This window comes from Somniosus microcephalus, chromosome 17 (genome assembly GCF_052327205.1).
Source record: "Somniosus microcephalus isolate GS21.2 chromosome 17, FLI_Smic_1.0, whole genome shotgun sequence".
NCBI lineage: Eukaryota > Metazoa > Chordata > Chondrichthyes > Squaliformes > Somniosidae > Somniosus > Somniosus microcephalus.
The window spans coordinates 3,863,238-3,888,558 of NC_141003.1; the positions used below are offsets into that span (position 1 = coordinate 3,863,238).

The 25,321-nt window shown below is 49.4% G+C and overlaps 1 protein-coding gene across 4 annotated transcripts in view; it reads left to right on the top strand.

Annotated features, from left to right (window-relative positions):
* The window catches only part of appl2 (adaptor protein, phosphotyrosine interaction, PH domain and leucine zipper containing 2), a 127,708-nt gene that overhangs the window by 95,541 nt on the left and 6,846 nt on the right, over positions 1–25,321 (top strand). For 3 of the 4 annotated variants that reach the window (XM_086009817.1, XM_086009819.1, XM_086009818.1), the window contains 4 exons: positions 5,611–5,785; positions 13,370–13,406; positions 13,682–13,828; positions 14,378–14,425. In XM_086009817.1, the coding sequence (XP_085865943.1) occupies positions 5,611–5,785; positions 13,370–13,406; positions 13,682–13,828; positions 14,378–14,425 (407 nt within the window). The remainder of the gene's footprint in view (positions 1–5,610; positions 5,786–13,369; positions 13,407–13,681; positions 13,829–14,377; positions 14,426–25,321) is intronic. The other variant, XM_086009820.1, reaches the window with a different exon arrangement.

The following is a 25,321-nucleotide window of genomic DNA, read 5'->3' on the forward strand; positions in this document are numbered from 1 at the left end:
GGTGTACGGGAGTTGGTGCGAGTTAGGACGGGGGGTGATGGGTGTACGGGGCTTGGTGCGAGTTAGGGTCAGGGGGTGATGGGTGTACGGGAGTTGGTGCGAGTTAGGACGGGGTGATGGGTGTACGGGAGTTGGTGCGAGTTAGGACAGGGGGTGATGGGTGTACGGGAGTTGGTGCGAGTTAGGACAAGGGGTGATGGGTGTACGGGAGTTGATGCGAGTTAGGACAGGGGGTGATGGGTGTACGGGAGTTGGTGCGAGTTAGGGTCAGGGGGTGATGGGTGAACGGGAGTTGGTGCGAGTTAGGACAGGGGGTGATGGGTGTACGGGAGTTGGTGCGAGTTAGGGTCAGGGGGTGATGGGTGAACGGGAGTTGGTGCGAGTTAGGACAGGGGGTGATGGGTGTACGGGAGTTGGTGCGAGTTAGGACAGGGGGTGATGGGTGTACGGGAGTTGGTGCGAGTTAGGGTCAGGGGGTGATGGGTGTACGGGAGTTGGTGCGAGTTAGGGACGGGGTGATGGGTGTACGGGAGTTGGTGCGAGTTAGGACGGGGTGATGGGTGTACGGGAGTTGGTGCGAGTTAGGACAGGGGGTGATGGGTGTACGGGAGTTGGTGCGAGTTAGGACAGGGGGTGATGGGTGTACGGGAGTTGGTGCGAGTTAGGACAGGGGGTGATGGGTGTACGGGAGTTGGTGCGAGTTAGGACGGGGTGATGGGTGAACGGGAGTTGGTGCGAGTTAGGACGGGGTGATGGGTGTACGGGAGTTGGTGCGAGTTAGGGCAGGGGGTGATGGGTGTACGGGAGTTGGTGCGAGTTAGGACGGGGTGATGGGTGTACGGGAGTTGGTGCGAGTTAGGACGGGGTGATGGGTGTACGGGAGTTGGTGCGAGTTAGGACAGGGGGTGATGGGTGTACGGGAGTTGGTGCGAGTTAGGACAGGGGGTGATGGGTGTACGGGAGTTGGTGCGAGTTAGGACGGGGTGATGGGTGTACGGGAGTTGGTGCGAGTTAGGACGGGGTGATGGGTGTACGGGAGTTGGTGCGAGTTAGGACGGGGTGATGGGTGAACGGGAGTTGGTGCGAGTTAGGACAGGGGGTGATGGGTGTACGGGAGTTGGTGCGAGTTAGGACAGGGGGTGATGGGTGTACGGGAGTTGGTGCGAGTTAGGACAGGGGGTGATGGGTGTACGGGAGTTGGTGCGAGTTAGGACAGGGGGTGATGGGTGTACGGGAGTTGGTGCGAGTTAGGACAGGGGGTGATGGGTGTACGGGAGTTGGTGCGAGTTAGGACGGGGGGTGATGGGTGTACGGGAGTTGGTGCGAGTTAGGACAGGGGGTGATGGGTGTACGGGAGTTGGTGCGAGTTAGGACAGGGGGTGATGGGTGAACGGGAGTTGGTGCGAGTTAGGGTCGGGGGTGATGGGTGTATGGGAGTTGGTGCGAGTTAGGACAGGGGGTGATGGGTGTACGGGAGTTGGTGCGAGTTAGGGTCGGGGGTGATGGGTGTATGGGAGTTGGTGCGAGTTAGGACAGGGGGTGATGGGTGTACGGGAGTTGGTGCGAGTTAGGACAGGGGGTGATGGGTGTACGGGAGTTGGTGCGAGTTAGGACAGGGGGTGATGGGTGTACGGGAGTTGGTGCGAGTTAGGACGGGGTGATGGGTGTACGGGAGTTGGTGCGAGTTAGGACAGGGGGTGATGGGTGTACGGGAGTTGGTGCGAGTTAGGACAGGGGGTGATGGGTGTACGGGAGTTGGTGCGAGTTAGGACGGGGTGATGGGTGTACGGGAGTTGGTGCGAGTTAGGACAGGGGGTGATGGGTGTACGGGAGTTGGTGCGAGTTAGGACGGGGTGATGGGTGTACGGGAGTTGGTGCGAGTTAGGACAGGGGGTGATGGGTGTACGGGAGTTGGTGCGAGTTAGGACGGGGTGATGGGTGTACGGGAGTTGGTGCGAGTTAGGACAGGGGGTGATGGGTGTACGGGAGTTGGTGCGAGTTAGGACGGGGTGATGGGTGTACGGGAGTTGGTGCGAGTTAGGACAGGGGGTGATGGGTGTACGGGAGTTGGTGCGAGTTAGGGTCGGGGTGATGGGTGTACGGGAGTTGGTGCGAGTTAGGACAGGGGGTGATGGGTGTACGGGAGTTGGTGCGAGTTAGGGTCGGGGTGATGGGTGTACGGGAGTTGGTGCGAGTTAGGACAGGGGGTGATGGGTGTACGGGAGTTGGTGCGAGTTAGGGTCAGGGGGTGATGGGTGTACGGGAGTTGGTGCGAGTTAGGGTCGGGGTGATGGGTGTACGGGAGTTGGTGCGAGTTAGCACAGGGGGTGATGGGTGTACGGGAGTTGGTGCGAGTTAGGGTCGGGGTGATGGGTGTACGGGAGTTGGTGCGAGTTAGGGTCGGGGTGATGGGTGTACGGGAGTTGGTGCGAGTTAGGACAGGGGATGATGGGTGAACGGGAGTTGGTGCGAGTTAGGGTCGGGGTGATGGGTGTACGGGAGTTGGTGCGAGTTAGGGTCGGGGTGATGGGTGTACGGGAGTTGGTGCGAGTTAGGACAGGGGGTGATGGGTGTACGGGAGTTGGTGCGAGTTAGGACAGGGGGTGATGGGTGTACGGGAGTTGGTGCGAGTTAGGGTCGGGGTGATGGGTGTACGGGAGTTGGTGCGAGTTAGGACAGGGGGTGATGGGTGTACGGGAGTTGGTGTGAGTTAGGACAGGGGGTGATGGGTGTACGGGAGTTGGTGCGAGTTAGGACAGGGGGTGATGGGTGTACGGGAGTTGGTGTGAGTTAGGACGGGGTGATGGGTGTACGGGAGTTGGTGCGAGTTAGGACAGGGGGTGATGGGTGTACGGGAGTTGGTGCGAGTTAGGGTCAGGGGGTGATGGGTGTACGGGAGTTGGTGCGAGTTAGGACAGGGGGTGATGGGTGTACGGGAGTTGGTGCGAGTTAGGACAGGGGGTGATGGGTGTACGGGAGTTGGTGCGAGTTAGGACAGGGGGTGATGGGTGTACGGGAGTTGGTGCGAGTTAGGGTCAGGGGGTGATGGGTGTACGGGAGTTGGTGCGAGTTAGGACAGGGGGTGATGGGTGTACGGGAGTTGGTGCGAGTTAGGACAAGGGGTGATGGGTGTACGGGAGTTGGTGCGAGTTAGGGTCAGGGGGTGATGGGTGTACGGGAGTTGGTGCGAGTTAGGGTCAGGGGGTGATGGGTGTACGGGAGTTGGTGCGAGTTAGGACGGGGTGATGGGTGTACGGGAGTTGGTGCGAGTTAGGACAGGGGGTGATGGGTGTACGGGAGTTGGTGCGAGTTAGGACGGGGTGATGGGTGTACGGGAGTTGGTGCGAGTTAGGACAGGGGGTGATGGGTGTACGGGAGTTGGTGCGAGTTAGGACAAGGGGTGATGGGTGTACGGGAGTTGGTGCGAGTTAGGACAGGGGGTGATGGGTGTACGGGAGTTGGTGCGAGTTAGGGTCAGGGGGTGATGGGTGTACGGGAGTTGGTGCGAGTTAGGGTCAGGGGGTGATGGGTGTACGGGAGTTGGTGCGAGTTAGGACAGGTGGTGATGGGTGTACGGGAGTTGGTGCGAGTTAGGACAGGGGGTGATGGGTGTACGGGAGTTGGTGCGAGTTAGGACAAGGGGTGATGGGTGTACGGGAGTTGGTGCGAGTTAGGACAGGGGGTGATGGGTGTACGGGAGTTGGTGCGAGTTAGGGTCAGGGGGTGATGGGTGTACGGGAGTTGGTGCGAGTTAGGGTCAGGGGGTGATGGGTGTACGGGAGTTGGTGCGAGTTAGGACAGGTGGTGATGGGTGTACGGGAGTTGGTGCGAGTTAGGGTCAGGGGGTGATGGGTGTACGGGAGTTGGTGCGAGTTAGGACGGGGTGATGGGTGTACGGGAGTTGGTGCGAGTTAGGACAGGGGGTGATGGGTGTACGGGAGTTGGTGCGAGTTAGGACAGGGGGTGATGGGTGAACGGGAGTTGGTGCGAGTTAGGACGGGGTGATGGGTGTACGGGAGTTGGTGCGAGTTAGGACAGGGGGTGATGGGTGTACGGGAGTTGGTGCGAGTTAGGACAGGGGGTGATGGGTGTACGGGAGTTGGTGCGAGTTAGGACAGGGGGTGATGGGTGTACGGGAGTTGGTGCGAGTTAGGACAGGGGGTGATGGGTGTACGGGAGTTGGTGCGAGTTAGGACAGGGGGTGATGGGTATACGGCCTAAATGGCCGACCCCTTATCTTGCCAAACATAAGTTAGCCCGTCCCTGAAGTAGACAGGGAGGGACATGTGGTTTACTATTTGTTCTCAATTCATCAGGGATAGAAGTGTGGTTGCATGAAGGAACTGGGATTTGCTTACACTGTTACTCAGTCTGTTCACTTGCTGTCTTAACGATTCACATCAGGCCTTGTCTCTGAAGTCTTTCTCCGTCCATCTATTGAAAGGTTGGAGAAGTGCATCTGGGATCACTTGCAAAGGACACGATATCCATTTCAGATCACAGGGGGGCAACCGGGTTTAGCTACAGTACAATTCGATATTGGGCAGTAAGGGGACATTCCCGAAAGTAAGACATCTGGACCACTTCTGGAAGTAACCACACTGGTGTACCTGAGAAAATATCCAAGGCTGACCTCAAACCTGTAACTAGTGCACTGAGACAATTGGAGGGGGAGGGGGCGGGGAAGGGAGGGGGCGGGGATGGAGCGGGGCGGGGGCTGGAGGGGGCGGGGATTGGCGGGGGAGGGCTGGAGGGGGCGGGGATTGGCGGGGGAGGGCTGCTCCGCTACTTTCCTGTCAGTGAACTGAACAGGGCATTGACTGTCCCGAGATCGGACAGACTCTGTCCCGAGATCGGACAGACTCTGACCCGAGATCGGACAGACTCTGACCCGAGATCGGACAGACTCTGACCCGAGATCGGACAGACTCTGACCCGAGATCGGACAGACTCTGACCCGAGATCGGACAGACTCTGACCCGAGATCGGACAGACTCTGACCCGAGATCGGACAGACTCTGACCCGAGATCGGACAGACTCTGACCCGAGATCGGACAGACTCTGACCCGAGATCGGACAGACTCTGACCCGAGATCGGACAGACTCTGACCCGAGATCGGACAGACTCTGACCCGAGATCGGACAGACTCTGACCCGAGATCGGACAGACTCTGACCCGAGATCGGACAGACTCTGACCCGAGATCGGACAGACTCTGACCCGAGATCGGACAGACTCTGACCCGAGATCGGACAGACTCTGACCCGAGATCGGACAGACTCTGACCCGAGATCGGACAGACTCTGACCCGAGATCGGACAGACTCTGACCCGAGATCGGACAGACTCTGTCTTCTGGGACAACAAAGTGCAGCGTAGGATAGATGAGTGAAGAGAGCTGTTCTGAGGAGCCTCTCAGATGGGTAACATTCTTGCTAAGAATTTGCAGTGTATTATATTTCACAATGTCATTACAATCACGACTTTGAAGCTACTGAGATCAGTTTCACTTGATGTAAAGATGTACAGATACAATGGAATTACAATGTTTTTGACCTTTACAGCCGCAACATTCCAACATATTTAACATTTACTTTTTTTTAAATACAGATTTGCTTCTGCACCAAGTGTTTACAGTGAGGTTTTTAGGCTCCATCGAAGTGCGAACTGACCAGAATGATGAGTTAATCTATGAGGCAATGAGACAGGTTTTGGCCGCACGAGCGATACACAATGTCTTCCGTATGGCGGAGTTTCAGATGGTGGTCAACTCCAGGAAGCTGAGGTAAATAGGAGTCCAACAGCTTTTATTATCAAGCTTTTAATTATTGTCGTCACTTTCCTCTTAATCCAGGACTTGTCTTAGAAAATATGCAAACTGAAGTTCTGTCGGATTTTGTATACAATATGTGCAAAGTTTAATAATACAGTTTTGCTTTTAAAAGATAAAGCCAGTTATAATAAAACATTACACACTTTCATTTTAAGTATTTGGGCTTCTAATATGTACTGTAAATGTATTTCTCAAACATTGTACGAATTGTGAAAGAAACGAGCAATTGGAGACTGGGTCACCGAGATTGTATTCTGCTTAGCGGGGTAAATATACTGCCCTGTAGGGCACGTGCCCCCACTCCTGCAGGGCACGTGCCCCCACTCCTGCAGGGCACGTGCCCCCACTCCTGCAGGGCACGTGCCCCCACTCCTGCAGGGCACGTGCCCCCACACCTGCAGGGCACGTGCCCCCACTCCTGCAGGGCACGTGCCCCCACTCCTGCAGGGCACGTGCCCCCACTCCTGCAGGGCACGTGCCCCCACTCCTGCAGGTAAATGTACTTCCGGCTGTAATCGGTGTACCTGCTGGGATTTCTGGGAAACTCCCAGATGTACCCCTAAAACTGACACTGGGATGAAGATGTAGAAACAGCAGCTCCCGGTTTCTATTGGAAGTTACCAGTCAGCAATTTAAGGGGGAAAAATCCCTCAAGAAACCAATTCCGCTCCAATTTCTGGCCCCATCACTCCCGGGATGCCTCACTCCCGCTGAAAATTGGTGAAAGTTCTCGGCTGTATTTAGCAGTATTGATAAGTGAAATCATCCTAGAATGGTTACAGCACAGAAGAAGGCCATTCTGCCCGTCGAGCCCATGCTGGCTCTCTGCAAGAGCACTTCAGCTCGTCCCACTCCCCGCCCTTTCTCCGTAACCCTTCACATTTCTTTCCTTCAGATACTTTTGAAAGCCACGATTGAATCTGCCTCCACCGCCCTTTCAGGCCGTGCGTTCCAGATCTTAACCACTCGCTGTGTAAAAGAGTTTTTTTTTAAGTCGCCTTTGGTTCTTTTGCCAATCACCTTAAATCTGTGTCCTCTGGTTCTCGACCCTTCCGCCAATGGGAACAGTTTCTCTCTATCCACTCTGTCTAGACCCCTCATGATTTTGAACACCTCTATCAAATCTCCTCTCAATTTTCTCTGCTCCAAGGAGAACAACCCCAGCTTCTCCAGTCTATCCACGTAACTGAAGTCCCTCATCCCTGGAATCATTCTTGTAAATCTTTTCTGCACCCTCTCGAAGGCCTTCACATCCTTCCTAAAGTGCGGTGCCCAGAATTGGACACAATACTCCAGTTGAGGCCGAACCAGTGTTTTATAAAGGTTCATCATCACTTCCTTGCTTTTGTACTCTATACCTCTATTTATGAAGCCCAGGATCCCGTATGCTTTTTTAACTGTTTTCTCAACCTGCCCTGCCACCTTCAACGATTTGTGCACATACACCCCCAGGTCTCTCTGTTCATGCACCCACTTCAGGATTGTACCCTTTAGTTTATATTGCCTCTCCTCATTCTTTCTACCAAAATGTATCACTTCTCTCTTTTCTACATTAAATTTCATCTGCCACATGTCCGCCCATTCCACCAGCCTGTCTATGTCCTCTTGAAGTCTATCACTGTTCACTATACTTCCAAGTTTTGTGTCATCTGCAAATTTTGAAATTGTGCCCTGTACACCCAAGTCCAAGTCATTAATATACAGCAAGAAAAGCAGTGGTCCTAGTACCGACCCCTGGGGAACAACACTGTATACCTTCCTCCAGTCCGAAAAACAACCGTTCACCACTACTCTCTGTTTCCTGTCACTTACCCAATTCCGTATCCATGCTGCCACTGTCCCTTTTATTCCATGGGTTTCAACTTTGCTGGCAAGCCTTTTATGTGGCACTTTATCAAACAACTTTTGGAAATCCACATACACCACGTCAACCGCATTGCCCTCATCAAAAAACTCGATCAAATTAGTGAAACACGATTTACCTTTACCAATTCTGTGCTGGCTTCCCTTAATAAATCCACACTTGTCCAAGTGACTGTTAATCGAACTGGGAGGTGGACCAACTTGGGCAAGAGAGGGAAGGGGAGAATCTATGTCTGGTGTCACTATTTATGGGGAATCTGGAATTTAGCAGAACTGTGGGGTTTCGCTGGGGTGGGGGGGGCGGGGGATTGGAATACAAGCAGTTAGATGTAGTTAGAGACCGAGTGTAACACGCTGTCACTTGGCGAGATTCCTAAGTTGCATCAGTAGCATTTAAATTCTACGTCCTGCACATGCTCAGATTGTGGAACCTGCCTCAAATTGATGGTCACCATTCTAAACAAAAAATATCTAGACTGGGCCTGTTACACCACCCAGACTGGGCCCCGTTACACCGCCCGGACTGGGCCCCGCCGCCCGGACTGGGCCCCGCCGCCCGGACTGGGCCCCGCCGCCCGGACTCACCCACTCTTGGCAGAAATATCAATTCCAGGACTAGGCTTTCTGAGGCCTTCAAATAAAAACTTTAATGAGGATATTAAAAGACACAAAAACCAATCCAGTGGAGAAATTTAATCCTGTTGTAATTTAAACAATAATTGAAATCCTTCTTGTGGACTTGAGCGAAGTCCACTCCTGTGGAAAATTATTCTTTTCCGAAACAGAGTCTTTGGATTAGTTCATTCAGTAAATTAAATAAATCCGCAATAAAAAGCTAGTATCAGTAATGGTGACCATGAAACTATGAGAGCGTCGTAAAAACCCATCTGGTTCACGAATGTCCTTCAGGGAAGGAAATCTGCCGTCCTTACCCGGTCTGGCCTATATGTGACTCCAGACCCACAGCAATGTGGTTGACTCTTAACTGCCCTCTGAAATGGCCGAGCGAGACACTCGGTTGTACCAAACCGCTGTGAAACACAATGATGAGAATAAAACCGGACGGACCACCCAGCATCAGCCTCGGCACCGGCTACAGACACGACAACGGCGCACCCAGCCCAGTCGACCCGGCAAAGTACTCCTCACTGGGGACTTGTGCCAAAATTGGGAGAGCTGTCCCACAGACTAGTCAAGCAACAGCCTGACACAGAATCATACCTTTCAGCCAATTTCTCAACCTCCTCCATCACTATCCCTGGGTATGTCTTGTCCCACCGGCAGGACAGACCCACCAGGGGTGGCGGCACAGTGGTATACAGTCGGAAAGGAGTGGCCCTGGGAGTCCTCAACATTGACTCCAGACCCCATGAAGTCTCATGGCTTCAGGTCAAGCGTGGGCAAGGAAACCTCCTGCTGATTACCACCTACCGCCCTCCCTCAGCTGATGAATCAGTACTCCTCCATGTTGAACACCACTTGGAAGAAGCACTGAGAGTAGCAAGGGCACAGAATGTACTCTGGGTGGGGGACTTCAATGTCCATCACCAAGAGTGACTCGGTAGCACCACTACTGACCGAGCTGGCCGAGTCCTGAAGGACATAGCTGCCAGTCTGGGCCTGCAACAGGTGGTGAGAGAACCAACACGAGGGGAAAAACCTACTTGACCTCGTCCTCACCAATCTACCTGTCACAGATGCATCTGTCCATGACAGTATTGGTAGCAGTGACCACCGCACAGTCATTGTGGAGACGAAGTCCCATCTTCACACTGAGGACACCCTCCATTGTGTTGTGTGGCACTACCACCGTGCTAAATGGGATAGATTTAGAACAGATCTGGCAACTCAAAACTGGGCATCCATGAAGCGCTGTGGGCCATCAGCACCAGCAGAATTGTATTCCATCACAATCTGTAACCTCATGGCCCAGCATATCCCTCACTCTACCATTACCATCAAGCCAGGCGACCAACCCTGGTTTAATAAGGCGTGTAGAAGAGCATGCCAGGAGCAGCACGAGGCGTACCTAAAAATGCGGTGCCAACCTGGGGAAGCTGAAACACAGGACTACATGCATGCTAAACAGCGGAGGCAGCATGCTATAGACAGAGCGAAGAGATCTCACAATCAACGGATCAGGTCAAAGCTCTGCAGTCCTGGCACATCCATTCGTGAATGGTGGTGGACCATTAAACAACTAATGGGAGGAGGAGGCTCCATGAATATCCCCATCCTCAATGATGGTGGAGCCCAGCACGTGAGTGCAAAAGACAAGGCTGAAGCGTTTGCAACCATCTTCAGCCAGAAGTGCCGAGTGGATGATCCATACCGGCCTACTCCCGAGGTCCCCACCACCACAGAAGCCAGTCTTCAGCTAATTCGATTCACTCCACGTGATATCAAGAAACGGCTGAGTGCACTGGATACAGCAAAGGCTGTGGGCCCCGACAACATCCCAGCTGTCGTGCTGAAGCTTGTGCTCCAGAACTAGCCGCGCCTCTAGCCAAGCTGTTCCAGTACAGCTACAACACTGGCATCTATCCGACAATGTGAAAAACTGCCCAAGTACGTCCTGTCCACAAAAAACAGGCCAATTACTGCTCCATCAGTCTACTCTCAATCATCAGCAAAGTGATGGAAGGTGTCGTCGACAGTGCTATTTAGCGGCACTTGCTCACCAATAACCTGCTCACTGATGCTCAGTTTGGGTTCCGCCAGGACCACTCGGCTCCCGACCTCATTACAGCCTTGGTCCAAACATGGACAAAAGGAGCTGAATTCCAGAGGTGAGGTGAGAGTGACTGCCCTTGACATCAAGGCAGCATTTGACCAAGTGTGGCATCAAGGAGCCCTAGTAAAACTGAAGTCAATGGGAATCAGGGGGACAATGCTCCACTGGCTGGAGTCATACCTAGCACAAAGGAAGATGGTTGTGGTGGTTGGAGGTCAATCATCACAGCCCCAGGACATCACTGCAGGAGTTCCTCAGGGCAGTGTCTTAGGCCCAACCATCTTCAGTTGTTTCATCAATGACCTTCCCTCCAACATAAGGTCAGAAATGGGGATTTTCGCTGATGACTGCACAGTGTTCAGTGCCATTCACAACTCCACAGATAATGAAGCAGTCCATGCCCGCATGCAACAAGACCTGGATGACGTTCAGGCTTGGGCTGATAAGTGGCAGGTAACATATTGCATCACAGAAGTGCCAGGCAATGACTATCTCCAACTAGCAAGAGTCTATCCACCGTCCTTTGACATTCAATAGCATTACCATCGCCGAATCCCCCACCATCAACATCCTGGGGGTCACCATTGACGAGAAACTTAACTGGACCAGCCACATAAATACTGTGGCAACAAGAACAGGTCAGAGGCTGGGTATTCTGCGGCGAGTGTCTCACCTCCTGACTCCCCAAAGCCTTTCCACCATCTACAAGGCACAAGTAAGGATTGTGATGGAATACTCTCCACTTGCCTGGATGAGTGCAGCTCCAACAACACTCAAGAAACTTGACACCATCCAGGACAAAGCAGCCCGCTTGATTGGCACCCCATCCATTACCTTAAACATTCACTCCCACCACCACCGGCGCACCGTGGCTGCAGTGTGTACCGTCTACAAGATGCACTGCAGCAACTCGCCAAGGCTTCTTCGACAGCACCTCCCAAACCCGCGACCTCTACCACCTAGAAGGACAAAGGCAGCAGGCGCATGGGAACACCACCACCTCCAAGTTCCCCTCCAGGTCTCACACCATCCTAACTTGGAAATATATTGGCCGTTCCTTCATTGTCGCTGGGTCAAAATCCTGGAACTCCCTCCCTAACAGCACTGTGGGAGCACCTTCACCACACGGACTGCAGCGGTTCAAGGCGGCGGCTCACCATCTTCCCAAGGGCAGCTAGGGATGGGCAATAAATGCTGGCATTGCCAGCGACGCCCACATCCCAGGAACGAATAAAAAGACAAGCTGCTTGTTGGAATGTTTACATACAGCTTTACATTATAAATGTAGACACTTAGAAAATATCAACGGGATTAGACAAAGTCAACATGGATTTATGAAAGGGAAATAGTGTTTGACAAACCTCCTGGAGTTTTTTGAGGATGTAACTGGTAGAATAGATAAGGGAGAACCAGTGGATGTGGTGTATTTGGATTTTCAGAAGGCCTTTGATAAAGTCCCATATAAGAGGTTAGTGTGCAAAATTAAAGCACATGGGATTGGGGGTAATATACTGGCATGGATTGAAAATTGGTTAACAGACAGGAAACAGAGTAGAAATAAATGGATCTTTTTCGGGGTGGCAGGCGGTGACTAGTGGGGTACCGCAGGGATCAGTGCTTGGGCCCCAGCTATTCACAATATATATCAATGATTTGGATGAGGGAACCAAATGTAATATTTCCAAGTTTGCTGACGACACGAAACTAGGTGGGATTGTGAGTTGTGAGGAGGATGCAAAGAGGCTTCAAGGCGATTTAGACAAGTTGAGTGAGTGGGCAAATACATGGCAGATACAGTATAACGTGGATAAATGTGAAGTTATCCACTTCGGTAGGAAAAACAGAAAGGTCGAGTATTATTTAAATGGTGATAGATTGGGAAATGCTGATGTACAAAGGGACCTGGGTGTCCTTGTACACCAGTCACTGAAAGCAAACATGCAGGTGCAGCAAGCAGTTAGGAACGCAAATGGTATGTTGGCCTTCATTGCAAGAGGATTTGAGTACAGGAGCAAGGATGTCTTGCTACAGTTATACAGGGCCTTGGTGAGACCACACCTGGAGTACTGTGTGCAGTTTTGGTCTCCTTACCTAAGAAAGGATCTATTTGCCATAGAGGGAGTGCAGCCAAGGTTCACCAGACTGATTCCTGGGATGGCAGGGCTGTCGTATGAGGAGAGATTGGGTCGACTAGGCCTGTATTCACTAGAGTTTAGAAGAATGAGAGGGGATCTCATTGAAACGTATAAAATTCTGACAGGGCTAGACAGACTGGATGCAGGGAGGATGTTTCCCCTGGCTGGGGGGGTCTAGAACGAGGGGTCACAGTCTCAGGATACGGGGTAGGACATTTAGGACTGAGATGAGGAGAAATGTCTTCACTCAGAGGGTGGTGAACCTGTGGAATTCTCTACCACAGAAGGCTGTGGAGGCCAAGTCACTGAATATATTTAAGAAGGAGATAGATAGATTTCTAGACACAAAAGGCATCAAGGGGTATGGGGAGAGCGCGGGAATATGGTATTGAGATAGAGGATCAGCCATGTTCATGGCGGAGCAGGCTCGAAGGTCCGAATGGCCGACTCCTGCTCCTATGTTTCTCTGTGTTATTGGAAGTGACGTGTGGACAGCAATTAACACTCTGCCAGTTTTTTAATACAGATGTAACATTTTTAGATGAATTTGGTTATTTTTCCTCAAATTGAACATTTTTAAAATGATGTATGCAAAGAAAGAGCAACTATAAAATCTGTAGAATTGCATATTACGGCAAGTATAGTTTGAGTTGGGAACACGCATTTCTAATTTGAGAATTGAATTTATTGTTATGCCACTCGTGGGTAACATTCAGAATAAAAAGCAGTAGGGATAATGAATGTAGTAACTAGCTGTCGACTACAGCTTACTGATGGTAGATAAATCATTATATTTCATTACAGGTTCGTTGATCCACAGACACAGGTTACAAAGATCAGTGTGAGTAACGATATCCTATGACTGTTTTACCTTCTGTACAAGTTTTCTCTCTCTGTCTTCAACTGTGACTGAATGTTCCTGCCCGCACCTCTAATTCAAAATGGCATTTGTGTCATTAACTTTGTACGTGGAACTTCATCATCACCTTTTCCAATAAAGGATGTTTGCCCCCTTTTCAATGTAAGCAAGAAACAGCCATTGTAACCTGGGTTGGAAGAGGTCAAGTTCCAATCCTGTAGTGAAGGGTTATGTGTAATATTGCATCTGTTTTCCAGTTTGCCCTGAGTGATGTGACACTGTATGCTACGCATCAAGATAACAAGAGGTTGATTGGGTTTGTGGCACGAGCTCCTGACTCCCACACACACAGCAAAGCGTTGCTGATCTGCTGCATTTTCGAAACAAGTGACGATGGAGTAAAGGTAAATCAGTCTCTCTGTACAACTTGCACTGTGTAACAAAGCTCAGAACCCTGCGTCACTCGCTTCACCCTGTCTATCTGCACACGCTTTCAACCTCCATGGAATCTAGCATCTCCCCCACATTCACCATGCAGATAAAACTGGTGCTTGCTCTGTGACCAGCAACCAGTGGGGGTAGGAGTGGGATCGGAGTCAGACACGATGACGCTAGCCCAACTAGGGGGGGGACAGACACAATCACACAGCCCCCAATTGTGGGGGGGGGGGGGGGGGAGAGACGGACTCAATGACACAGCCCCCCAATGGGGGGGGGGGGGAGAGACACGATGACACTAGCCCAATGAGGGGGGGGGGACAGACACGATGACACGGCCCCCAATTGGTGGGGGGGGGGGGGAACAGACTCGATGACCCTGTCCCAATCACGTTCATCAGAAGCAGCAGATGAATTATTTCCCAAATCCTGCTGGCCAACTTCATGCTTTGTGGGTCTCTGTTTGCTGATCTTTCTATCCTGAGCAGTGTTGTCACGTGTTCCTTGTTTTGCAGATATGTTCTGTTATAGATCTGGGAAGGAGAATTAATCAGGCAGAAAAGGTGAGTCTTAAACTGGTTTCAATAACTGAAGAAGTGCATGTTACAGGCAGTATTTAAATCTACAATTTGGGAGTTGGCAGAACTTGGCAGAACAGTTTTTCACTCCCTACTGTCGGTGTGCTGTCAGTTAGGCAACTCTTGCAGTCCACATTCCGTTCATTTTTTGAATCATAACGATTCCTTGAAATGTTACCAAACAAATAACTTGTTTTTAAATATTCGTTCCTGGGATGTGGGCGTCACTGGCAAGGCCAGCATTTATTGCCCATCACTAATTGCCCTTGAGAAGGTGGTGGTGAGCCGCCTTCTTGAACCGCTGCAGTCCGTGTGGTGAAGGTGCTCCCACAGTGCTGTTAGGGAGGGAGTTCCAGGATTTTGACCCAGCGACGATGAAGGAATGGCTGATATATTTCTAATTCAGGATGGTTTGTAACTTGGAGGGGAACTTGGAGGTGGTGGTGTTCCCACATGCCTGCTGCCCTTGTCCATTTAGGTGGTAGAGGTCGCAGGTTTGGGAGGTGCTGTCAAAGAAGCCTTGGCGAGTTGCTGCAGTGCATCTTGTAGACGGTACACACTGCAGACACGGTACGCCGGTGGAGGGAGTGAATGTTGAAGGTGGTGGATGGGGTGCCGATCAAGTGGGCTGCTTTGTCCTGGATGGTGTCGAGCTTCTTGAGTGTTGTTGGGGCTGCACTCATCCAGGCAAGTGGAGAGTATTCCATCACACTCCTTACTTGTGCCTTGTAGAGGGTGGAAAGGCTTTGGGGAGTCAGGAGGTGAGACACTCGCCACAGAATACCCAGCCTCTGACCTGCTCTTGTAGTCACAGTATTTAAGTGGCTGGTCCAGTTAAGTTTCTGGTCAATGGTGACCCCACAGGATGTTGTTGGTGGGAGGTTCGGCGATGGTAATGCCATTGAATATCAAGAGGCAGTGGTTCGACTCTCGCTAGATCGTCATTGTCTGGCACTTGTGTAGCGCGAATATTACTTGCCACTTATCAGCCCAAGCCTGAATGTTGTCCAGGTCTTGCTGCATGCGGGCATGGACTGCTTCATTATCTGAGGAGTTGTGAATGGCACTGTACACTGTGCAGTCATCAGCGAACATCCCCATTTCTGACCTTATGTTGGAGGGAAGGTCATTGATGAAGCAGCTGAAGATGGTTGGGCCTAGGACACTGCCCTGAGGAACTCCTGCTGTGAAATCCTGGGGCTGAGATGATTGACCTCCAACCACCACAACCATCTCCGTTTGTGCTAGGTATGACTCCAGCCAGTGGAGAGTTTCCCCCCCGATTCCCATTGACTTTAATTTTACTAGGGCTCCTTGATACCACACTCGGTCAAATGCTTCTTTGATATCAAATGCAGTCATTTTCACCTCACCTCTGGAACTCAGCTCCTTTGTCCATGTTTGGCTGTCATGAGGTCGGGAGCTGAGTCGTCTTGGCGGAACCCAAACTGGGCATCAGTGAGCAGGTTATTGGTGAGTAAATGTCACTTGATAGCACTGTCGATGACACCTTCCATCACTTTGCTGATGATTGAGAGTAGACTGATGGGGTAGGTATTGGCCGAATTGGATTTGTCCTGCTTTTTGTGGACAGGACCTACCTGGGCAGTTTTCCACATTGTCGGGTACAGTGTTGTAGCTGTACTGGAACAGCTTGGCTAGAGGTGCAGCTAGTTCTGGAGCGCAAGTCTTCAGCACGATAGCCAGGATGTTGTCGGGGCCTATAGTCTTTGCTGTATCCAGTGCACTCAGCCGTTTCTTGATATCACGTGGAATGAATAGAATTGGCTAAAGACTGGCTTCTGTGATGGTGGGGACTTCAGTCAGAGGCCGAAATGGATCATCCACTCGGCACTTCTGGCTGAAGATGGTTGCAAACGCTTCAGCCTTGTCTTTTGCACTCACATGCTGGGCTCCACCATCATTGAGGATGAGGATATTCATAGAGCCTGCTCCTCCCGTTAGTTGTTTAATGGTCCACCAACATTCACAGCTGGATGTGGCAGGTTAGCACTGTTGCCTCACAGCGCCAGGGACCCGGGTTCGAATCCGGCCTCGGGTGACTGTCTGTGTGGAGTTTGCACATTCTCCCCGTGTTTGCGTGGGTTTCCTCCGGGTGCTCCGGTTTCCTCCCACAGTCCAAAGATGTGCGGGGTAGGTTGATTGTCTATGATAAATTGACCCTTAGTGTTAGGGGGATTAAATACGTGGGGTTACGGGGATAGGGTGGGATATGTGTTGGTGTAGGGGTTACGGGGATCGGGTGGGATATGTGTCGGTGCAGGCTCGATGGGCCGAAATGGCCTCTATCTGCACTGTGTGATTCTGTGATCTGTGATCTGTGACTGCAGAGCTTTGATCTGATCCGTTGATTGTGGGATCGCTTAGCCCTGTCTATAGCATGCTGCTTCCGCTCTTTAGCATGCATGTAGTCCTGTGTTGCAGCTTCCCCAGTTGGAACCTCATTTTTAGGTACGCCTGGTGCTGCTCCTGGCATGTTCTTCTGCACTCCTCATTGAAGCAGGGTTGGTCCCCTTGCTTAATGGTAGAGTGAGGGATATGCCGGGCCATGAGGTTACAGATTGTGGTGGAATACAATTCTGCTGCTGCTGATGGCCCACAGCGCCTCATGGATGCCCAGTTTTGAGCTGCTAGATCTGTTCTAAATCTATCCCATTTAGCACGGTGGTAGTGCCACACAACACGATGGAGGGTGTCCTCAGTGTGAAGACAGAACTTCGTCGCCACAATGACTGTGCGGTGGTCACTGCTACCAATACTGTCATGGACAGATGCATCTGCGACAGGTAGATTGGTGAGGACGAGGTCAAGTAGATTTTTCCGTCGTGTTGGTTCACTCACCACCTGTCGCAGGCCCAGACTGGCAGCTATGCCCTTCAGGACTCGGTCAGTAGTGGTGCTACCGAGCCACTCTTGGTGATGGACATTGAAGTCCCCCACCCAGAGTACATTCTGTGCCCTTGCTACTCTCAGTGCTTCTTCCAAGTGGTGTTCAACATGGCGGAGTACTGATTCATCAGCTGAGGGAGGGCGGTAGGTGGTAATCAGCAGGAGGTTTCCTTGCCCATGTTTGACCTGAAGCCATGAGACTTCATGGGGTCCGGAGTCAATGGTGAGAACTCCCAGGGCCACTCCTTCCCGACTGTATACCACTGTGCCGCCACCCCTGGTGGGCCTGTCCTGCCGGTGGGACAGGACATACCCAGGGATGGTGATGGAGGAGCTCAGGACATTGGCTGAAAGGTCTGATGCTGTGAGTATGACGATGTCAGGCTGTTGCTTGACTAGTCTGTGGGACACAAGTCCCCAGCTGTTAGTTAGGAGGACTTTGCAGGATCGACTGGGCTGTGTGTGCCATTGTTGTGTCCAAAGTAGGTGCCGAGGTCAATGCCGGGTGGTCCCTCTGGTTTTATTCTTAATATTATTGTTTTCTGCAGAGGTTTGTTACAACTGAGTGACTCGCTAGGCCATTTCAGAGGGCAGTTAAGAGTCAACCACATTGCTGTGGGTCTGGAGTCACAGAATTAACCATGCCTCTAGCCAAGCTGTTCCAGTAGAGCTACAACTACAATGTGGAAAACTGCCCAGGTATGTCCTGTCCACAAAAAGCAGGACAAATCCAATCCAGCCAATTACTGCCCCATCAGTCTACTCTCAATCATCAGCAAAGTGATGGAAGGTGTCATTGACACTGCTATCAAGCGGCACTTACTCACCAATAACCTGCTCACTGATGCCTACTTTGGGTTCCGCCAGGACCACTCTGCTCCCGATGTCATTACAGCCTTGGTCTAAACATGGACAAAGGAGCTGAATTCCAGAGGTGAGGTGAGAATGACTGCCCTTGACAATAAGGCAGCATTTTACCGAGTCTGGCATCAAGGAGCCCTAGTAAAACTGAGGTCAATGGGAATCGGTGGGGGGGAACTCTCTACTGGCTGGTGTCATACCCAGCACAAAGGAAGATGGTTGTGGATTGAAGGTCAACCATCACAGCCCCAGGACATCGCTGCAGGAGTTCCTCAGGGCAGTGTCCAAGGCCCAACTAGCTTCAGCTGCTTCATCAATGACCTTCCCTCCAACATAAGGTCAGAAATGGGGATGTTCGCTGATGACTGCACAGTGTTCAGCGCCATTCACAGCTCCTCAGATAATGAAGCAGTCCACGCCCGACGTTCAGGCTTGGGCTGATAAGTGGTAGGTAACATTCGCACCACAGAAGTGCCAGGCAATGACCATCTCCAACAAGCGAGAGTCTAATCACCGCCCCTTGACATTCAACGGCATTACCATCGCCGAATCCCCCACTATCAACATCCTGGGGGTAACCATTGACCAGAAACTTAACTGGACCAGCCACATAAATACTGTGGCAACAAGAGCAGGTCAGAGGCTGGGTATTCTGTGGTGAGTGTCTCACCTCTTGACTCCCCAAAGCCTTTCCACCATCTACAAGGCACAAGTAAGGAGTGTGATGGAATACTCTCCACTTGCCTGGATGAGTGCAGCTCCAACAACACTCAAGAAGCTCGACACCATCCAGGACAAAGCAGCCCGTTTGATTGGCACCCCATCCACCACCTTAAACATTCACTCCCTCCACCACCAGCGTACCATGGCTGCAGTGTGTACCATCTACAAGATGCACTGCAGCAACTTGCCAAGGCTTCTTCGGCAGCACCTCACAAACCCGCGACCTCTTCCACCTAGAAGGACAAGGACAGCAGACGCATGGGAACACCACCACCTCCAAGTTCCCCTCCAGGTCACACACCATCCTGACTTAGAAGTATATCGGCCGATCCTTCATCGTCGCTGGATCAAAATCCTGGAACTCCCCCGCCCCCCCCCCCCCCCCCCCCCCCCCCCCCCAAACAGCACTGTGGGAGCGCCTTCACCACACGGACTGCAGCGGTTCAAGAAAGCGGCTCACCAAAGATGTGCGGGTTAGGTTGATTTGGCTATGATAAATTGACCCTTAGTGTTAGGGGATTAAATACGTGGGGTTACGGGGATAGGGTGGGATATGTGTCAGTGCAGGCTCGATGGGCCGAAATGGCCTCTATCTGCACTGTTGATTCTGTGAATTCTGTGATACCTTATCGAGGGCATATAGGGATGGGCAATAAATGCTGGCCTTGCCAGGGACGCCCACATTCCATAAACTAATTTTAAAAAAACATATCGGCCAGACTGGGTAAGGACGGCAGGTTTCCTTCCCTAAAGGACATTCGTGAACCAGATGGGTTTTTACGACAATCCGATAGTTTCATGGTCACCATTACTGATACTAGCTTTTTATTCAGATTTATTTATTTAACTGAATTTAAATTCAGTTTTGAAGTACAAAAATGTATGTAAGAAGCTAATTACACCAACAGTAAACGTGCTTCAGGTAGCACACAAATGATAAAGTTGCTTCTATTGTATTAATATAATTACATAGAGTTTACAGCACAGAAACAGGCCATTCGGCCCAACTGGTCTGTGCTGGTCGTGCCGGTGGTGGAGGGAGTGAATGTTTAAGGTGGTGGATGGGGTGCCAATCAAGTGGGCTGCTTTGTCCTGGATGGTGTCAAGCTTCTTGATTGTTGTTGGAGCTGCACTCATCCAAGAAATAATAGAGGCTTGTAAGAAAGGTACGGCTATAATCATGGGAGATTTTAATCTTCATATTGATTGGATGAAGCAAATTAGCAAAGGTAGACTTGAGGAAGAGTTCTTCGAGTGTATACGGGATGGTTTCTTGGAGCAATATCACAGAATCACAGAAACCCCACAGTGCAGATAGAGGCCATTTCAGCCCATCAAGCCTGCACCGACACATATCCCACCCTATCCCCGTAACCCCACGTATTTAATCCCCCTAACACTAAGGGTCAATTTATCATAGCCAATCAACCTAACCTGCACATCTTTGGACTGTGGGAGGAAACCGGAGCACCCGGAGTAAACCCACGCAAACACAGGGAGAATGTGCAAACTCCACACAGACAGTCGCCCGAGGCCGGATTCGAACCCGGGTCCCTGGCGCTGTGAGGCAACAGTGCTAACCACTATGCCACTGTGCATATGTTGTGGAACCAACCAGGGAGAAAACTATTTTAGATTTGGTAATGTGTAACGCGGCTGGATTAATTAATGATCTCGAAGTGAAGGATCCTCTTGGGAAGAGTGATCATAGCATGGTAGAATTTCAAATTCAGTTTTAGGGTGAGAAAGCTAGGTCTCAAACTAGTGTCCTGAATTTAAACAAAGGTAATTACAAAGGTATGAAGACAGACTTGGTTAAAGTGGACTGGGAAAATATATTACAGGGTAAGACTGTAGAAAAGCAGTGGCAAACATTTAAGGAGATATTTCATAACTCTCAGCAAAGATATATTCCAGTGTGAAAGAAAGACTCTGAGAAGGATGAACCATCCATGGCTAACTAAGGAAGTACAGGATGGTATCAAATTGAAAACAAAAGCACACAATGTTGCAAAGAATAGTGGAAGGCCAGCGGATTGGGAAATTTTTAAAAACCAGCAAAGGACGACTAAAAAAATGAGAGAGAGAGAGAGAAGATAGCTTATGAGAGTAAGCTAGCAAGAAATATAAAAACAGACAGTAAGAGCTTCTACAGGTATATAAAAAGAAAAAGTAGCTAAAGTAAACGTTGGTCCCCGAGAGGATGAGTCTGGGGAGTTAATAATGGGAAACAGGGAAATGGCAGAGACTTTGAACAAATATTTTGTATCGGGCTTCACGGTAGAAGACACTTAAAGCATCCCAATAATGGATAATCAAGGGGCTTTTGGAGTCGGGGCCGGGGACTTAAAACAATCACTAGAGAGAAAGTACTAGACAAACTAATGGGACTAATGGTGGACAAGTCCCCTGGACCCGATGGCCTGCATCCTAGAGTCTTAAAAGAGGTGGCTGCAGAGATAGTGGATGCATTGGTTGTAATCTAGTAAACGTCCCTGGATTCTGGAGAGGTCCCAGCGGACTGGAAAACCGCAAATATAACGCCCTTATTTAAGAAAGGAGGGATACAGAAAACGGGAAACTATCGACCAGTTAGCCTAACATCTGTCATTGGGAAAATGCTGGAGTCCATCATTAAGGAAGTGGTAGCAGGACATTTAGAAAATCATAATATAGTCAAGCAGAGTCAGCATGGTTTTATGAAAGGGAAATCACGTTTGATAAATTTGCTGGAATTCTTTGAGGATGTAAAGAGCAGGGTGGATAAAGGTGAACCAGTAGATGTCGTGTATTAGACTGGACAGGGATTGATGGACGGCGCAGACACGATGGGCCAAAGGGCCTCTTTCTGTGCTGTATAACTCTATGACTCTATGACAAGATAAGAGCGCACGGAGTTGGGGGTAATATATTAGCATGGATAGAGGATTGGCTAACTAACAGAAAACAGAGAGTCGGGATAAATGGGTCATTTTCAGGTTGGCAAACTGTAACTAGTGGGGTGCCACAGGGATCAGTGCTGGGGCCCCAACTATTTACAATCTATATTAATGAATGGCGGAGCAGGCTCGAGGGGCCGAATGGCCGACTCCTGCTCCTACGTCTTATGTTCTTATGTTGCACTCGAGTCTCCTCCCGTCTGTAATTCATCAAATCCTATCAACATATCCTTCAATTCCTTTCTTCCTCGTGTAATTATCCAGCTTCCTCTTAAATGCATCGATACTATTCGCCTCAACCACTCCCTGTGGTAGTGAGTTCCACATTCTCACCACTCTCTGGGTAAAGACGTTTCTCCTGAATTCCCTATTGGATTTATTGGTGACTATCTAATATTTATGGCCCCTACTTTTAGTCTCCCCCACATTTGGAACCATTTTCACTACATCTACCCCTTCATAATTTTAAATACAGGAAACTTTCTGGGACCGACGTGCTGCCAGTTCATCAACAATTCCGGATAACCGAACGCTATAGTAAAAGATACGGAGCTCAGAGCGCCGTATAAAGCAACAAACCCTGTTGCTTGCTTCAAAAGAATCGGCACAAGTTGCAAGCATCTCTAGCTTAGCAACAGCTTCAGCTACACCCTTGCACAGCAACAAATGGAGTAAAAAAAAGTAACTAAAAGTAAAAAAAAGTTACCTGAACCGAATCCTGAATTTTGCCGGTGGATAGAGCGTTCCGGTTATTTAGGGGCCGGTTAATCGAAAGTTTCCTGTACCTCTATTAAGTCACTCCTCTTTTCTTTACCAGAGAAAAGAGCCCAGCATGTTCAATCGTTCCTCATAATTATACAATTCAACTCAATTCAATTCAATTTTATTTGTCATATATGCAGCAGACGTGTGTACTGCACAATGAAATGTTGATTTTTACGAGTCCTCCCAACATTGGAATAAATATGGCATAACAATGATAAAATACTAATAGAAATACAGTAATAATAATAAATAAAACAACAGTAATAAATAATAAATTATATGTTCATGAGTCTTATGGCCTGGGGGTAGAAGCTGTTTCGAAACCTGCTGGTACGAGAGCATATGCTTCGGTATCTCTTACCAGACGGGAACAGGGCGAAGAGGTTGTGGCTGGGGTGGCTCACGTCTTTAATGATTCGTGTCTTTTATAACCACTCAGTTCTAGTATCAGCTTGTAAATCTTTTTTGCACCCTCTCCAGTGTCTCTATATTCTTTTTGTAATATGGAGACCAGAACTGTACACTGCACTCCAAGTGTGGTCTCACCAAATTTCGATACAAGTTCCACATAACTTCCCTGCTTTTCAATTCTATTCCTCCAGAAATGAACCCCAGTGCTTTGTTTGCATTTTTATGGCCTTGTTGACATGTTTTAATGATTTGTTTATCTGTACCCCCAGATCCCTTGGCGCTCTACCCCATTTTGATGTTTTTTTTAACAAGGAGTGTGTGGCCTCCTTATTCCTCCTCCTAAATGCAACACTTCACGCTTATTTATATCCAAATTTATTTGCCATTTACACCCATTTTGCAAGTTTATTAATCACAGATCACAGAAATCACAGAAACCTCACAGTGCAGATAGAGGCCATTTCGGCCCATCGAGCCTGCACCGACACATATCCCACCCGATCCCCATAACCCCTACACCAACACATATCCCACCCTATCCCCGTAACCCCACGTATTTAATCCCCCTAACACTAAGGGTCAATTTATCATAGCCAATCAACCTAACCCGCACATCTTTGGACTGTGGGAGGAAACCGGAGCACCCGGAGGAAACCCACGCAAACACGGGGAGAATGTGCAAACTCCACACAGACAGTCGCCCGAGGCCGGATTCGAACCCGGGTCCCTGGCGCTGTGAGGCAACAGTGCTAACCACTATGCCACCGTGCCACCAATGTCGTCTTATATTTTGTCACAGTCTTCCCGGCATTAACTATACCCCCAATTTGGCATCATCCTCAAATTTTGAAATTGTACTTCAAATTCCTGAGTCCAAATCATTTGTGTAAATGGTGAACAGTAATCCTGGCACCGATCCTTGTGGAAAACCACTTTCCACCTTTTGCCAATCTGAGTAACTATCCTTAAGCCCTACTCACTTGTTTTCTGCTTTGTAGCCAGCTTGCTATCCATCCTGCGACTTATCCCCGACTCCATCTTGGTCATGAGTCTACTATGTGGTATCTTATCGAAGGTCTTTTGAAAATCCAAGTATATTACATCTACTGCATTACCCTTGTCTACTCTTTCTGTTACTTCCTCAAAGAATTCAATAAGGTTGGTCAAGCATGACCTTCCCTTTTGAAATCTGTGCTGACTATTTTTAATTATATTTTTAATTTCTAGATGTTTTTCTGTTACATCTTTGAGTAAAGATTGCATTATCTTTCCTACCACTGATAAGCTAACTGGTTTATAGTTCCCTGGACTTGTTCTATCTCCCTTTTTAAATATAGGAATAATATTAACTGTCTTCCAGTCCTCTGGCACTATTCCCTTTTCTAATGAATTTTTATAAATATACAATTGTGCGTCTGCTACCTCTTCCCTAGCTTTTAATATGTGGATGCAATCTATCGGGACCGGGGGTTTTATTCTCTCTAAGTTTGATTAGTTTATCAATCATCTCCCCCTTTCTATCTTAAATGTCCTTGTATCTCTTTTGCTGTCTTCTGCTCATGGCATGTCCACCCTGTTAGTCTCCCTGGTAAATACCGAGGCAAAGAAATGATTCAGTATTTCTGTCATTTCGCTGTCATTACCTGTGAGTTTATCGTGTACATCCCTTAGGGGCCCGATCTCTATCCTGATTTTCCTTTTCTTATGTATGTGTCTGTAGAATACTTTATTATTTCTTTTTATAGTCCTTGGTAATTTAATTTCATAGTTCCTCTTTGCCTTCCTAATTTTTTTTTACGTCTTTCCTAACCTTTTGTCACCCTTTCCATTATTATCTTAGTGTATGCTTTTTTTCTTTAGTTTCAATTTTGCCCTAATCTCTATATTCATCCATGGTGTGTTGTTGGTTAGTTTATCTTTTTTTCAGTGGAATATATTTCTCCTGAACTTGATTTAAATATTTCGCACTGCTGTTCTATCTCTTTGACTGTGTCTCTTTTTCTCCAGTTATTATTCCCTAATCCCATTCTCATTCCCATAAAATTAGCTTTGTACCATGAGTCTACTATGTGGTATCTTATCTCCCTTTTTAAATATAGGAATAATATTAACTGTCTTCCAATCCTCTGGCACTATTCCCTTTTCTAATGAATTTTTATAAATATACAATTGTGCGTCTGCTATCTCTTCCCTAGCTTTTAATATGTGTGGATGCAATCTATCGGGACCGGGGGTTTTATTCCCTCTAAGTTTGATTGGTCTTTGTTTTACT